Source organism: Chiroxiphia lanceolata, chromosome 5, assembly GCF_009829145.1.
Source record: "Chiroxiphia lanceolata isolate bChiLan1 chromosome 5, bChiLan1.pri, whole genome shotgun sequence".
Lineage (NCBI taxonomy): Eukaryota > Metazoa > Chordata > Aves > Passeriformes > Pipridae > Chiroxiphia > Chiroxiphia lanceolata.
Genome location: NC_045641.1, coordinates 43,370,137 through 43,385,645, shown reverse-complemented (window position 1 = coordinate 43,385,645; position 15,509 = coordinate 43,370,137). Strand labels below are relative to the sequence as shown.

Below are 15,509 nucleotides of genomic sequence, written 5' to 3'. Positions count from 1 at the left end.
CAAATCTTACTGAAATTTATGTATTGGAGCTATCAATTCATCTATTTTAAGTTCAGGTCTTGCTCTTCTTAATGTTACTTTATCTTTGGAATATTCTATCATGTTAAACACCACACATGCCTCTCTTTTAGGGGAGAACTGTGCCCAGAAAGCTCACACATCTATTTCTTTAAAAAAGACAGGAGTCTTGCATAAATAAGTAACAGAGATTAAATGTTTGAAATGATGAATCATTCTTTAAAATCCTGTATCTTGTTTTAAGTTACACAATTCATTCTGCGGAATGCTTCTTCCAGGGAAGGAATAAGGAATGGAATGTTATCTTAAAAGAAGCCAGATTTAAATTTACCTTTTATAACAGCTTTGGTGATGCAAAAAGATTTGCCAGAATCTAATACTGTAGAATAGTGTTTTATGTACTTTTAGAGAACAAGAGAGCTTTTAAGTTAAATAAAAAGGCAAAGATTTGTTTAGAATAAGCTGTCAAATAACCACTGCAATAATTGTTTCCAAAACTTAATCTTATTAAGGGAGTAGAAATGCACTGTGTTTTAAACAATTTTGAATAAAACTGTGGTGATATTTTTAGTTGCCCTGATTGCTGGAGTAATTTGATAAATTTGGGTAAATATATTATGCATTTAATGATTTATGGAATCACAGCATTTTCAAAAGGCTATTTTAGGAGTTTTAGAATGCTTTAGAATGTAAGTGAAAATTAATTAGGTTGCTAATAACAACTGATGTAGCACAGGGAAGCAATATATTTTCCATTTTATTAATTGAATAGCAAGAGCTCCTTTATGTTTTTGTATCCTTTGTTTAGATTGCACAACTGAAAAATGAAATTTGCTTACTGCATCAGTCAGAAGGTCCCAATATTGTCTTGCAAACAGTGAATCTTCCAGAAGGAATGGTTCCTTCAAGTGTTAATACGATTAATTCTCTGAATGAATATTTAATACGTCTTGTACAGGTAATCTCATATATTCCTTGATATCAAGAATATTTATAATGTAGCCAAAATTTAGCACCATGTCATGTATGGACATGAAAGAACTCTCCAAAATTATTTTGATGTTCTAACATCCAGTAAACTCTTTGGGCTATTCTGTTATTTCAAAGCTGTATGTATTTGTTGTGCTGTAAACCTGAAAGATAATAGTTAATTAAATATTTGACAGCAAATCAGATTTTTTGGTTTAAATCTGAATTTTGATCTAAATATTTGCACTCTTCCTTCTACTTCTGCTGTTACACTCTTTCTATGAGAAATTCTCTCTTACTGCTCTCTGAATTCCACACCTGAGTCTGCATATGCAAATCCTACTTGAACAGTTTTTCCCTATAGAGCAAAGGTCTCTATTAATTTGCCATATGAATTTTCATTCCATTATTTGTCAAAGCAACAACTGTAAAAAGAGGCATAAATTCACTGAAACAGAAGCCAGTGATTTCCGTGGGAAGCATAGCAGACAGATACCTTGTAATGAAGATTTGACTCATTTGGAGTAGAAGTAAAAAAAAGTTACCTTTCTATTATTATTAAATTTTCTTTTTTTTGCTGTTTCTGATCACTTTTTTTTCAATAGAGAATATTTTTTCAACTCTATATGCTCATAAAGTAGAAGAATATTTGGGAACCTGAGAAAAAATGTCATTTTCCAGTTAGACGTTCAGTTAGTATTCTTTGTGGGCTAGCAACAAGTCATGGTGTTTTGAACTTCGAGAGCTGTAACCCACAGTGCAGTTGTGCACTATTTCACACCTATTAATAGGAATACCAAAGCTCATGGTACTTTTTTTATCTGTTGCTTCTAAAGAAAATACACATTTTATATCTTGAGTTCACATTGTTCATGACAGAAACATCTATCATGAAAGCACAAAGAAATGCCATTTTGATTAAGTTAATAATTTCCTGTTTAAAACCTGTATTAATAATTTATTTTTTTTTACTTGTAAATCAATAGGAATTAGAAAACAAAGAAAAATTACTTAAACAGTTAGAAGATGCAGTAGAGGACTATAAGCGAAAATTTGCAGTAATTCGTCATCAACAAGGCTTGTTGTATAAAGAATATCAAAGGTATTGTTCTCTCTTCTGAATTATGAAAGCTCAATTATCTAAATAATTAACAATTTTGAAATAAGATTTTCCGCTCTGTTGAAGTAGTTCTTTGGTTAAAGTAATAAATGCCGCTGCTTTTGGATATGGACTCCATATATTTTCTTTAGTCTTGTCATCATCATGGCTGAGCTTTGCCAACGAAGATTTGGGAAGGGCTCTACCCATGTTTGTTACAAGCGCGCTGGTGGCTAAAAAGGCCAATACGAGATAGACACAACCGGTTGCAAAAGGCACAGCAGAAAGACTCCTTAGGTGGTATATTCTGCAAGGCACGATTCTTTCTGTGTTGTCTTTTCTCCTCAAGAGTGATCCTGCGTGCTTTCTCAAAAGCATCAGCAGCGTTATAGATGGTGTGTCTCCAGACCTCCCGATTGGAGGCCAGAGTAGACCGGTTACGTTGATCAATATGGCCAAGGCTGAAATGTCATTTCAGGGAGTCCTTGTATCTTCTCTTTGGGGCTCCTCTCTTGCAGCAGCCAGTGGCAAGTTCACCATAAAGCATGATCTTAGGGAGGCAGTGGTCCTTCATCCTTGAGATGTGTCCTGCCCAGCACAACTGTGTTCTCAGCAACATGGCCTCAATACTTGTGACTGCTGCTTGTTCTAGAACAGATGTATTGGTCACATAATCTGACCAGTGAATGTTTAGGATTGTACGGAGGCAGCGTTGATGGAAGCATTCTAGGAGTCACAGGTGGTGGAGGTAGATGACCCATGATTCAAATGCATATAGAGAGTAGACAGCGCTATGGCTCTGTAAACACTGATCTTTGTACTTTTCTTCAAGTGTTTATTTCACCAAACTCTTTTATGAAGCTTTCTGAAGGCACTATATGCCTTTGCTAACCTGTTGTCTATCTCTCCATCAATCTTACCATCCAAGGAGATGAGGCTGCCTAGGTAATTAAACTGCTGGACTGATTTGAGCTCTGATTGGCCAATGGTGATATGAGGATGATGGAAGACTTCCTGAGGTGCCGGTTGATAGAGAACTTCTGTCTTCTTTAAGCTGACTTCCAGCCCAAAGAGCTCAGCAGTGTCTGTCAGTGTAGAGTCGTGACGGCCGATAAGGATACAAGGAGTCAGTTATGTGCTGGAAAGATGTCTTCTTCTTTTTTTATTTTCTCATCTGCTTTTTTATACCCCTTGCTAGCAGCAAGCAGTATCCTTATTTTAGGTAAGCAAGCAACAGCATTTTCATTGGCTAGGATCCATGGGCGATACATTTGGCAAAACTCAAGGCCTTATTGCAGTTCCCACATCCTAAGCCTACCAACTTTATAGCCTGCCTTTGTTTTCTCTGTTAGGGCTGCGTACTGACTTCCTTATCATCAAGGATACACTCGAAACTTTTCCCAGTCGGTATCTCCATCCTGGGAGCTAACAGACCTGCTATTAACCCCAGCAGTGTCTGCAAAGCAGGATGTTAAACGCTGGAGAGCTGCTTCTGTGTGGGCAACAAGGGTGGCGTCATCAGCATAAAGCAGCTCCCAGACAAGATGGTTTAAAGTCTTAGTGTGGGCCTTCAGTCGCCTGAGGTTGAATAGACTTCTATCAGTACAGTATCAAATGTAGATACCGTCCTGATCATCGAGGTCTGCCGTGGCCCTTTGGGGCATTATGCTGAAAAAGACTGTGAATAGGTTTGGTGCGAGAACACAGCCTTGTTTCACTCCATTAGTTATGAGAAAGGGCTCAGAAAGTGTGTTGCCATATCTGACTTGGCCGTGTTGATCCTCATGGAGTGAGCTGATCATTTTGAGGAAGTTGGGGGGACATCCTAAACGTTCCAAAATCTACCACAGACCTTTCATGCTCACAGTATCGAAAGCCTTGGTGAGGTCAACAAAGGTTACATAGAGACCTTTGTTCTGTTCCCTTTCTCTTTTCTTTAGTCTTGTAAAGATTCAGAGAACTACAAAACTATTTTTGCTGAACTCTTCTGATGTTACATATTTTATCATGAGGATTTCATTTTGCTTTCTGCATCTGATATCTTGCATTTTATTAGAACCTGGTATGGTGGACTTTTCAGTCTCATTTTCTTTTGCTTTCAAGTGTGGGTTCTAAGAATTTTTCTGAGGATGAAAGAAAAACACCTGCTATCCAAATACAGTCAGAGATCTCTGAAAATTTCACATTGTCAGGACTTCGTGGTTGGTTTTCTTTCATACTCTTAGTTCCTTTATATGCTTCAGTGAATCTAAATTCTATAAAATTCTTCTCAACATCCAAAAAAAAAAGGATTTTCATCTGTTAGGAGCACAAGGATGAAAATGGTGATTTAGATTTTTCAATTAACAAACAGTTGAGTCTTCTGTGACTTTGAATTGGAATATAACAGTCACTGGATGGCTTTTGGAATAAGGGTGTTTAATCTTTTAGAGATTTTTTTTGTTCATTGAATCAGTTAAGATTCCCAGACAATGTTATCTCTGTTCAAGGCATTAAAGGTATAGCTTTTTTATTGAAGGCTGTAATACACTGCCTCCTTTACTCCTAGATTAGATATCTCCAATGACAGGGATAAGATGATGATTTGAGGCTACTTCTCTAAAACTGTTACAGATTGAAGTTACAGGATGAGATTCTTTGACTTGGTATCCCATAGAGTCACTTTGAGAGAATTTTCGTTTCTTGTCTTCCATTTTTTTCTATTATGGAAGAAACTAAGATATCTTCTTTAAAGAGAAAATACTATTTCTGAAATACTCTCGATTATTTTTTTTAACTAGCATAAATTATGCCATACAGTCTACAGAAACTTGTTTATTAGATTTGTATGAGCAGTTCATAGTCTGTTTTGTTTCCAAATAAATAAATAAAAATGGATAGAGGAGAGTAGTTTGGGCCAAAGCGAAGCTGTTTTTCATTGAAATAGCAAAACGTATAGTGGGAAGTTATGTCCTTTACACATCTGAAATAAAATGAATGTAATAGAGGGAAAGATTTGCAGGCAAAAAAGAAGGAAAGTAAGGCATCTGTATCTGTACATTATAATACACATTTGAAGAAGAAGTAAGACACTGAAGAATTATTTTCATCACTAAACCAGCTGCAGCATAAAAAGAGAAGATAGTTTTTCCGTAATCCATCTACAATTTATAATGGTTTTTTCAAATTACATTATTGCTCAAAGTAAGTACTTTGATTTGCGATATTTCAGGGTTGCTGTTAAAGTTACAGTTTTAAAAATCATCAAGTTTTTCATCGTAACTAATGAAAATGCATTACTGTTTTAGTCAAAAGGAAAGCTGGCAGAAAGAATCAGAAGATATTAAAGAGGAAATGAAAAAACTAGAAGAGCAAAAAGAACAGGATGCTACAAAAATAAAGGCATATTCTGTAAGTAATTCTGTTGCTTTTATTTTTCAAAAAGATTTTACAACATAGAACAGAGGTTTTAATACAAAATTATAATTTTTTAGATGGGGAAAATGTTGCAGGGAAAAATGGCTCAATTCGAATCAAATCAGGAGGTTTACTAGTTTACTAGTGGAATGTAAATAACTAGCTATCTGAACTATTACATTCAGAATCAGCGTCAACAGTACAAAGGTAAATCACAATATTAACACGCATATAAAATCTTATTGTAGACCTGAAAATCTCTAAGCACCAATCAGGAATTAATCCCTAATATTTCTCATCCCACACATCCACCTGGCCTCTTCAGGTTGCCAGGACACACACTTTTTCCTGAGAATACAGGTTCCCTGTGTACACACACCTCCTGTGTGTGCTCCAGGGTGCTGAGCATATGTGGGGCCGCTCCGGTGTTACGTGTGCCTGTTCCCCTTTCTGCAGCGTGATCCATACACTTGTGAGAAATCACCCCAGGAGGTCACATCACACACCCGAGGTGTGGGCCCCTAATTGTTGCACTTATTAGTTCCAGACCTTAGCTGGAGTGCTGAGGGGTGGTGTCCAGCAGGGAGGAAGCACTCACATCTGCGCGGGAGATGCAGGCATGGGGAAACTTCTGAAGTTGAACTGGGTTATGAGTGCTGCATTCTAACCCTCTCTGCCCCTGCTGTTAAAAGTTTTTATGCTGCATTTGTACTAATTTTCAAGCTGACTACTTCTTTATTTCAAATCTCTAATTTTACGGTTACTGTTCAGTCTGGTTCATGGTGATCTTCTTTAAGATTATCAGTTTTGAACAAATGCCTTCTCAGGCAATCTCTGTTCACACACACTATTAACACTCACACTGCTCTCTTAACAGCAGTTGTTACCCAGGCTGTTTGACTGGGAGGACGAGCAGTGCAAGCAACTTGTTGAAAAGCACAATAATTTGTACTAAGAATTAAGATTATTACTTTGAATTGCATCTTATTTATATATAATTGTTAATGTATATGAATCAGTGTTCCAGAAGAACAGGAACCAGAATTCATCTTTCTATTTTGATTTACTTCCACCAAGTCCAAATTCAGTCTTGCATTTAGAAAACTGAAAAATATTGGTGGTACTTAAAAGTTCCTGGAATTGATGCAGGTGTCTAATCACAGACATAGTGTAGTTTCAGATGGTTACAGGTGTCTTTGGGTACCAAACATTGCAAAATATAACCAAAGATATACTGGCCACACACATCCTTTTAGAGAAGCAGACACAGGGCAAGGATTTCACAAGGTGCTGAAAGTAACTGTGAAGGTTTAAACAGCTGAGTTCTAACAATTTTCTTCTGCCGAGAGATAACTGTAGTGGTATGTGGTCCTGCTTATAATCCTGTTCATGACTGTAACTGCTTAGCAAAATAGTTATTTCCTGAGGCACTTAATTCTAAATATATTTCCAGGAAATTGAAATTGGGATTGTTTTGCAGATGATTCTATTGTATGTCTAAAAAATGAGAGAGAGAGAAAGGGAGCAAAGAGAGCGCGCGCCATCTTACTTAATTAGTTCAGTATCTTGCTCTGCATTTCTGGAGTCACAGGAAGAGACTGTAGCAGAATTAAGATATTTCTGACGTTTGTTTTTTAAATGATTTTAAAATTTAATGGAGTTTAATGATGTTAGCAGTGCTATAAAAATATTGCTGAGATCTTTTAAGAAATTACCATTTCCTAATAGCTTTTATTTCCAGAGACATATCTATCCAAACATAAGTAATACTATTTAGCATTATTGTTTGTTAGTGTGTAATTTTGTTTAGAATTAGTTTAACATTTTCAGATTAAACATTCTCTGAAATTACTTCACAGTGAGTGATCAGTGATAGTGTGATGCTTGCTTATGAAAGCTTAAGAAAAATAGGCTTCTTGATCGGAAAAGTGTCGGACTTCCAGGACTCTGGATTTTTTTTCTAGCTACCTGTTCATTCTTGTTTATTAAGCTCATAGCAATCTGGGAATTTACAGCTTCAATTTCTACTACCTGTCTCCTTGGCCAGCTGATGTGTGCAACAGCAAAGCTAAAGCACACATGGCACCTGTGACCTCAGTTGCCATAGTTTCCTCTCCCCACCACTACCCCTCCTTAGATTTATACACGTATGCAAACACATGTGTGCGCACACATGTTTCTGTAAGAGGGATCCTGTGGTTACTTTGCAGATTTTATGGGTTTGGTCTTCAAAGTAGGACATTATTAGTGTTTGGAACCACAGGACTTCTATTTTGTTTAGAAAATTTCCCCAATACATTTGTTTTGATTCTAGTAAAAAGGGGAAGACAGATGACAGTAAATGCAGTAAAACTTTTTCTAAGTTTTGAAAATATCAGCATTAACTACAATTTTATTTAGTCAGTCAAATGTATTTAGCTTCTGTTCCTCAGAAATTAATAGTTTTGGAGATTCAGTTTTTTCTTTTGATAGAATATTGTATGCTTATGCATGTGTTGAGTGTATGTATGTTTTATTAGCAAAAAGAATTTATTTCAGACAGATTAATGAAATTTTTCCACGTAGATTAAAAAAATATACAAGCAAGCTTGTCTATGGAGTTGTGTTTTACCATATTTCTGTTCAAGGTTCTTGTTAAAAAATGTGTTACAGAATCTACTCGAAGCACTTCAGCTGGATCCTGATGAAACAAAAAAAGTACTTGCAGAAAATAATAGAAAAATAACTGTTTTAAGAGTTAATGAAAAATCACTTACAAGGCAGTGTACAACTTTGCTTGAAATGGAACGCCATCTTAGAAAAGAAAATGAGAAACTAAAGGGTGAAATAACACATATGGAGACTGCAGTTATAGGGAAGATTGGAAACTTGCAACGATTCAAGGTATAGTTAATAGTAGTAATAGCACACATTTTTATTTTTACAATTTAGGAATAAATCCATTGTTTTTAAATGGAGTTAGCACTAGTTTCTTGAGTGCATTACCCAAAAGCTTCCTAGATGCTGTTATAAAAACATTGTGACCCAGACAGATTCGAGAAGTGGGCCCGTGGGAATCCATGCAGTTTAACAAGACCAAGTGCAAAGTGCTGCATCTGGGTCAGGGAAACCCCACGTTTCAATACAGGCTGGGGGATGAACAGATTGGGAGCAGCCCTGACAAGAAGGATTTTGGGGTGCTGGTGGATAAGAGGCTGGACATGACCCAGCAATGTGCTCTTGCAGCCCAGAAAGCCAATCATGTCCTGGGCTGCATAGAAACAAAAAGTGTGACCAGCAGGTCAAGGGAGGGGATTCTGTCCCTCTACTCTGCTCTGATGAGACCCCCACCTTGAGTACTGTGTACAGCTCTGGGGTCCCCAGCACAGGAAGGACATCAACCTGCTGTAGCGAGTCCAGAGAAGGGCCACTAAGTTGATTAGAGGGATGGAGGATGAGGAAAAGCTGAGAGAATTAGGATTCAGCGTGGAAAAGAAGAAAGCTTCAGGGTGACCTAATTATGGCCTTCCAATACCTGAAGGGAGCCTACAAGAAATGGAGAGAGACTGTTTACAAGAGCATGCAGTGATGGCACAAAGAGGAACGGCTTCAAACTGAAAGAGGGCAGGTTTAGATTAGATATTAGGAAGAAATTTGTTACAGTGAGGGTAGTGAGGCACTGGAACAGGTTGCCTGGAAGAGTTGTGGATGCTTCATCCCTAGAAGTGTTCAAGACCAGGTTAGATGGGACTCTGAACAACCTGGTCAAGTGGAAGGTGTCCCTGCCTATGGCAGAGGGATTGCAATGAGATGATCTTTAAGGTTCCTTCCAACCCAAAGCATTCTATCATTCTATGATCATCATATGAAACTTGTTGGTTTTCTCCTTCTGCAGTTGCTTCAAAAAGTTATTTTTGTTGAAAGTGTCATATGAAATCAAATCTTATTCTTTGACTTTGCAGGTCGCTCTAGGAATACCAGAGAAATTTTGTCAATGTTTATTGCAGGCAGTTTTTAAAAAGGAAAGGTAATTTAGGAAAATAAACCCATGTCTAAAGCATTATATTAAGTAGTATTCTTTTTATGTGGAGTAATTTTATATTTAAAGATGTAGCTGATCCATTTTATTAACCCACTGTTCATTATGTTCATAGGAAATGGCCAGCTTTAAGATTGCTGCTCTGCAAAAAGTGCTGGATGGTAGTGTGCCATTGTCTGAGCTAGAAGTGGCTAATAAGCAGTACAATGCTTTAACTGCTAAATACAGAGATATGTTACAAAAAGATAATTTGCTCGTCCAACGGACAACAAACATGGAACACATGGAGGTAATGTTTGTGTTACATTTGAACCCCAAGGGGAAGGAACTTCTTACATGTTCATCTTGCTTTGGTTTTTGTTCTCACTTAAGAGGAAGATAGAACAGAAGTCCCAGCACTAAAACTGCTGGTTAGAACAGTTTCATAGTGAGTATGAGATGTTTGAGCCAGTCTGACTGTTGCTATTGAATTTTAATTTTGCTATCCTGGTATTCTTCAGTGCACTGACAAACATACACAGAGTTCCAGATTTTATTACAATGGGCAGACATAAAAGCATTTTGATTAATTGTTTTGGTTCTTTGGTTTTTTGTTTGCTTGCTTTTTAAATTAAGCTTTAGGCATGTTCCCTCAGAAATTATTTTTAGTTCTTTGATTACTAAAACCTGGCTGGCAGAAGGAATATTTGCTATCATCTTGAGTTTTGGAGGTCATAAGGAAAGTAGAATGAATGTAAACACTTTCAAAACTTTCTCTCAAAGTATGTACTTTTACTAATTCCCAGCTTTCACAAGAATGAAATGTTCAGTTCCAAAAAGGAGTAAAGCTTTGGAATTTGACCTCTATAGAAAAAAATCACCAAGGATCGCTCACAATATGCTTGCAAAATGTTGTAGGGACTTTAAATATTTAACTTTTTCTTTGAACTTTTATTCTGAAGTAGAAGTTTCTTTTTATAAACTGTGAAGTTGGCTTCAAAGATGTGTTACTACCTCCCACTTTTAATGGGTGGTAATGAATGAATGATTCTTTGTCTATTTTTTGGAATTTTGTGTGTATGAAAACTTGTGTTGCCCATTTCAGCAATTTCGTAGAGCTAGAGAATCATTTATCAACTAAAAATGTATTTAAAAAACTAAAGATTGAAAATTAACAAGAAGTATTTGATTTGTTTTACTGGTTAATGTGGAAATCTGTGTTTCTATTTGGAGGAGTGAAGGAACATTTACAAAACTAATGTTTGGCATCATATTAGATACCTAAAAGAGGCATATGATACGTCTCAAATATATATTTATGTGCAAGATGAAGTGTTGTGTGTGGGATGAAATATCCTCCAGAAGTACTTCTTTTTTCCGAACTAATAACGAGGTGCTTAGTATGACAAATGAAGATTTCTTCATCTAATTCTAGACACTGTAGGAATCCCAGTCACTGGTAATAACTGTTCATAGTATTATAGTTGGCAGTAAGATAGAACACAGCAAAGACTAACAGTTTTACACTTAGGAGGAAACATGCTCTTCTGTTGCTCTTTGTTGCCATATATGTAGGTTATGGGTTGTACATAGGTAACATCTGTTAATCTGAAAGATTTCATAGATACTAAACATGAAATCTGCTAGAATTAAATAGTTTGCAGTTATGCTGAAACTTTTCTATTACACAGCATGAGAATGAATCCTTGAAAGCACAGATAAATTCATTGAATAAAGAACTGGAGATCACAAAAGAGAAACTTCACACTGTGGAACAGGCGTGGGAGCAGATGACTAAACTGGGTAAGTATGAAAGTTATATTGCAACATTAAAAACCAAATGGTGTATCCTGTATAAAAGAAATATTTGAAAATGTTTTAAAATTGATGTATCTTAAAATAACCAAAATAAAAAATAAAAACTATTTTATATCTTTCGGTAACAGTCTTAATTTTTTTGGTGAATTTTTTTGTTTGTATGTTACATTTTACTTATCAATTTGACTAAAACCAAGTTTGACATTTTCCTCTGGAAACTCTTTCACTTTGACTTTTCTTGGGTTACTGGGTCTGAAAGCTTTTAAAGCAACATGACCTGAATTTTTTTCATAATACGTTCTAACTTGATTGTCAGTCATAGTAGTTCAGAGGTCATCAAGAAAGTGATTTCTTTTTCTTGTTTGGATACTCTGTAACAAAACATTTTTTCTTGATAGCTGGGGCTTGTTTGTATAGCTTACATTCCCATTATTCAAGAAGAACTCATTCACGTCTGTTTCTTTTACATATTTTAAATTAAATTTCCTGAAGATTTACCAGATGAATTAAGGACAAAGTGAAAGGCTAGATTGAAAATAGTTATCAGTTTCAATAACCATGGTTGCAGATATATGCATTTATAATTGATAGTAGTATTTAATTCAAATTAGATACTTTTCAAACATGTAATAAGGCAAGATAACCATGCCTCCAGTTTAAAAAAATAATACAGGTGTTTTGATGAAGTTTATCTGACACAGATAAAGCAGAGCTCCTGTTCAGTTTTGTAGTGGAAATAATTCTCATAGTTGAATCAGCTTCTGTATTCCCTAATTTAAATATTTTTTCTTGTAGGGGATGACAGTTCCATGGACAAGGCCACAAAAGCAATAACCAACAGCGAGATTTTGTCCATTTCTAAGAAAATCACAATGTTGGAAATGAAGGAACTAAATGAAAGACAGAGAGCAGAACATTCACAACGAATGTATGAGCATTTGAGGAATACTGTAAAGCAAGTAGAAGAACGTAATTTTGAATTGGAAACAAAATTTGCTGAGGTAAATTTGCTGAGATTTAACAACATAATTTGATACATTTTAAGAGCATATTTTTTAGCTTTTCAAAAAGCATTAATCTATTTTGTAACAGGACAGGCAAATAAACTTATGATTCAAAATATAGGTGCAATTTCGCATGCACAAGACACTGGTAAAAATATAACTAATTAATTTGTCAATAGTTCATTTTAAACATTAGTTAATATCTATAAAACATATTATGAGCATCTTAACAGTTTATATTTTTATCCGCAGACTGCTAGAAAAATGTGTGTTCTTGACCTGTTAATTTCTTTCGTCTAATGCATATGATCTCTTTTCTACTAATTTTTCCTTATAATTTACCAATTATTCAAAAAAAGGTAGAATGTTGCATCCTTTGTGCAGATAATAGTGCCATGTTTCTGGTACAGACTGGCTATGTCCCCTGTACCATGCCAAACATTGTCTATAGTACAGGAATAGAAGTCATGTGCTATTGAAGCTGATGATCCTTAGTATTCCTGTCCTATCAGTTTTAATCTTGTTAGGTTTTTGGTCTCCACTATTGATATTTTAATTTCTTTATGTAAATTCATTTTTTAATAGTGTGAGACTTTTTTATAATTTCTAGTCTAAATGTATTTATGGGAGTTGTCCTTGTGCTATTATGGGTCTATAATTTAAATGCAAGGGAAGAATAAATATGTTGGCAGAGAGATCTTGACAAATTAGAGGACGAGGCAATCACCAACAATAGGAAGTTGAACAAAGGAAAGTGCCAGATTCTGCACAGGGATGTGGCAACCCTAGATATTTGTATAAACTGGGGAATGAGATGCTGAAAAGCAGTGCTGTGGAAAGGGACCTTGTGGGTCCTGGTCAATGGCAAGTTGAAGATGAGTCAGCAGTGCCCTGGCAACCAGGAGGGCCAACCGTGTCTTGGGGGACACCAGGCAAAACATCACCAGCTGGTCGAGGGAGGGGATTGTCCTGCTCTGCTCTGCACTGGTGTGGCCTCACCTTGAATATTGTGTGCAGTTTTGGGCACCATAAGAAAGATATTAAGTTCTCAGAGAGTCTCCAAAGGAGGGCAATGAAGATGATGAAGGGCCTTGAGGGGAAACCGTATGAGGAGCAGCTGAGATCACTTGGTCTGTTCAGCCAGTGAAGAGAAGAGGAGACTGAGGGGAGACCTCATTTTAGTCTACAACTTCCTCATGAGGGGAAGAAGAGGGGCAGGCACTGATCTCTTCTTTGTGGTGACCAGTGACAGGACCCAAGGGAATGGCCTGAAGTTGTGTCAGGGGAAGTTTAGGTTGGATATTAGAAAAAGGTTCTTCATGCAGAGGGTGGTTGGGCACTGGAACAGGCTCCCCAGGGAAGTGGTCACAGCACCAAGCCTGACAGAGTTCAAGATGATACTCTCAGGCACGTGGTATTACTCTTGAGGATGGTCCTGTGCACGGCTAGGAGCTGGACTCAATGATCTTTGTGGTTTCCTTCCAACTCAGCATATTCTGTGATTCTCTGAATATTGATAGATTGTATTCGTTTCCCCCCCCCCCCCCGTCCTTTGCTAGAGTTTAGCCAAGCTATTTTAGATTACAGTTATGTGACTCCCCATTTCTCTGTTGTTTTAGTGGTGTTTGTTACACTGTTTTGCTTTAAGTTAATCTGGGTGATGGAGAAACTGAAAGTGTATAAAGCTATTCAGCAGCAGCATTTTTAAAGCTTTTCTGATGGGACGACTTCTTTTGTTTCCTTAATAAACACTTCAGGTGACGCTCCCTAGTGTCCCGTTTTACTTTTTCACATATATTATTTGTCCTGTGATACATTTAAGGTCTGCTGGTCTTCCTTCATTATGAGTTGATGAACTCCTAATGCCACAATTTTTTCTTATTAGTACCTCTGCATTTTGTCTCATTTCTGTAGCTCCAGGACATACATTTTCTGTTTCATATACTTGTGTTACCAGTGCCTCCTAATCTGGTATAATTTCTTATTTTTTGAGACGGGTAACATGATTGTGCTGCGGTAATAATGGAAGTTTTAAATGACACCAGTTTAAGAACTGATAACTAGAAGTCTACTATACATTTTTTTAACTCATAAATCTACTTCAATGTGACTGTTTTCCAGATAGTACTGTCTCACATATGCAAAGTGCAGATAATAAGAAACCCCACCCTTTTTTTTAATTTGTTTAGGAAATCAATTATTTTATTAAGTGGTATCAGATTAATGTGCCACAACTGTATGTACTAAATTAAATCCTGAGACTTCTCTGTGTTGTCTGATCCTTTTCAGATTATCTATCTTAATGCTCTTTGGTTTGAATTGAAACATTGGTTACTCAGTATTTAATAATCAACTTGAAAAATCAGGCTGCTTGAAAGAATATCAGTTAATAAAGAAAATTCTTTTTAGAAAGAGTCTTGGCACTTATAACCTGTCTTTGTGTTACCAATCCCAATATACTAAGTAGTAAATAAATATATAAGTAAGACTCTCCATTTCCTGAAGTGCTTATAGTATTTTTTTATTTTTTATTTATTATTTTAGTTAAGAGCAAGTTGTTGCAGTAATTGTTTTAAGAAAATTCACTAATAAAAATTGTGTTTGCTTTAACATCCTTTTCTGCACCAACCTGTGTTTCTGTTCCTATGTGTAAGCAACACTGCAAACAAAAAGAAGTTTAAGCAGAGAGAAAACAAAACTGAGTTTTGAACACAACCTCAACTCAGCTGAACAGTGTATTATAATGACTGGAAAAGAAAAAATGCTGTTGGCACTGTTTTTTCTTTGCAGAGTTTAGAGTAGTTGTGTGCTTAGGATACCATTCTGTTTGTTTCTCGTTTTGATTTTTTTTAGCTCACTAAAATCAATCTTGAGGCACAGAAAGTGGAACAGGAATTAAGAGATGAACTGTCAAAGAGCGTAAGTAAGGCAGTAAGTGATGCAGATCGACGACAAATCATGGACCTAGAGAAGCGCGAGATGGAGCTCAAGATTGAAGTGTCAAAGTAAGTGTTGAAGTAACAAATTTGGAATACAATATGTTTGGAAGCATGCAAAAATTTAGGCTATATTGATCTTATGGAATGCACTACTTATGTATTACTAACATAATTTTCAATGCCTGTTTTTTTTGACATTTATATATGCCAAATTTAGTATTGAAAATGAAGCATTTAATTCCTAACTATAAAGAAAGCAATTTGTTTCA

At 36.2% G+C, this 15,509-nt stretch overlaps 1 protein-coding gene across 9 annotated transcripts in view; it reads left to right on the top strand.

Annotated features, from left to right (window-relative positions):
• The window catches only part of CEP290 (centrosomal protein 290), a 55,341-nt gene that overhangs the window by 15,501 nt on the left and 24,331 nt on the right, over positions 1 to 15,509 (top strand). For 8 of the 9 annotated variants that reach the window (XM_032687506.1, XM_032687503.1, XM_032687504.1 and 5 more), the window contains 8 exons: positions 827 to 976; positions 1,974 to 2,089; positions 5,374 to 5,476; positions 8,135 to 8,365; positions 9,616 to 9,789; positions 11,171 to 11,282; positions 12,093 to 12,298; positions 15,155 to 15,306. In XM_032687506.1, coding sequence (XP_032543397.1) covers positions 827 to 976; positions 1,974 to 2,089; positions 5,374 to 5,476; positions 8,135 to 8,365; positions 9,616 to 9,789; positions 11,171 to 11,282; positions 12,093 to 12,298; positions 15,155 to 15,306 — 1,244 coding nt within the window. The remainder of the gene's footprint in view (positions 1 to 826; positions 977 to 1,973; positions 2,090 to 5,373; positions 5,477 to 8,134; positions 8,366 to 9,615; positions 9,790 to 11,170; positions 11,283 to 12,092; positions 12,299 to 15,154; positions 15,307 to 15,509) is intronic. The other variant, XM_032687509.1, reaches the window with a different exon arrangement.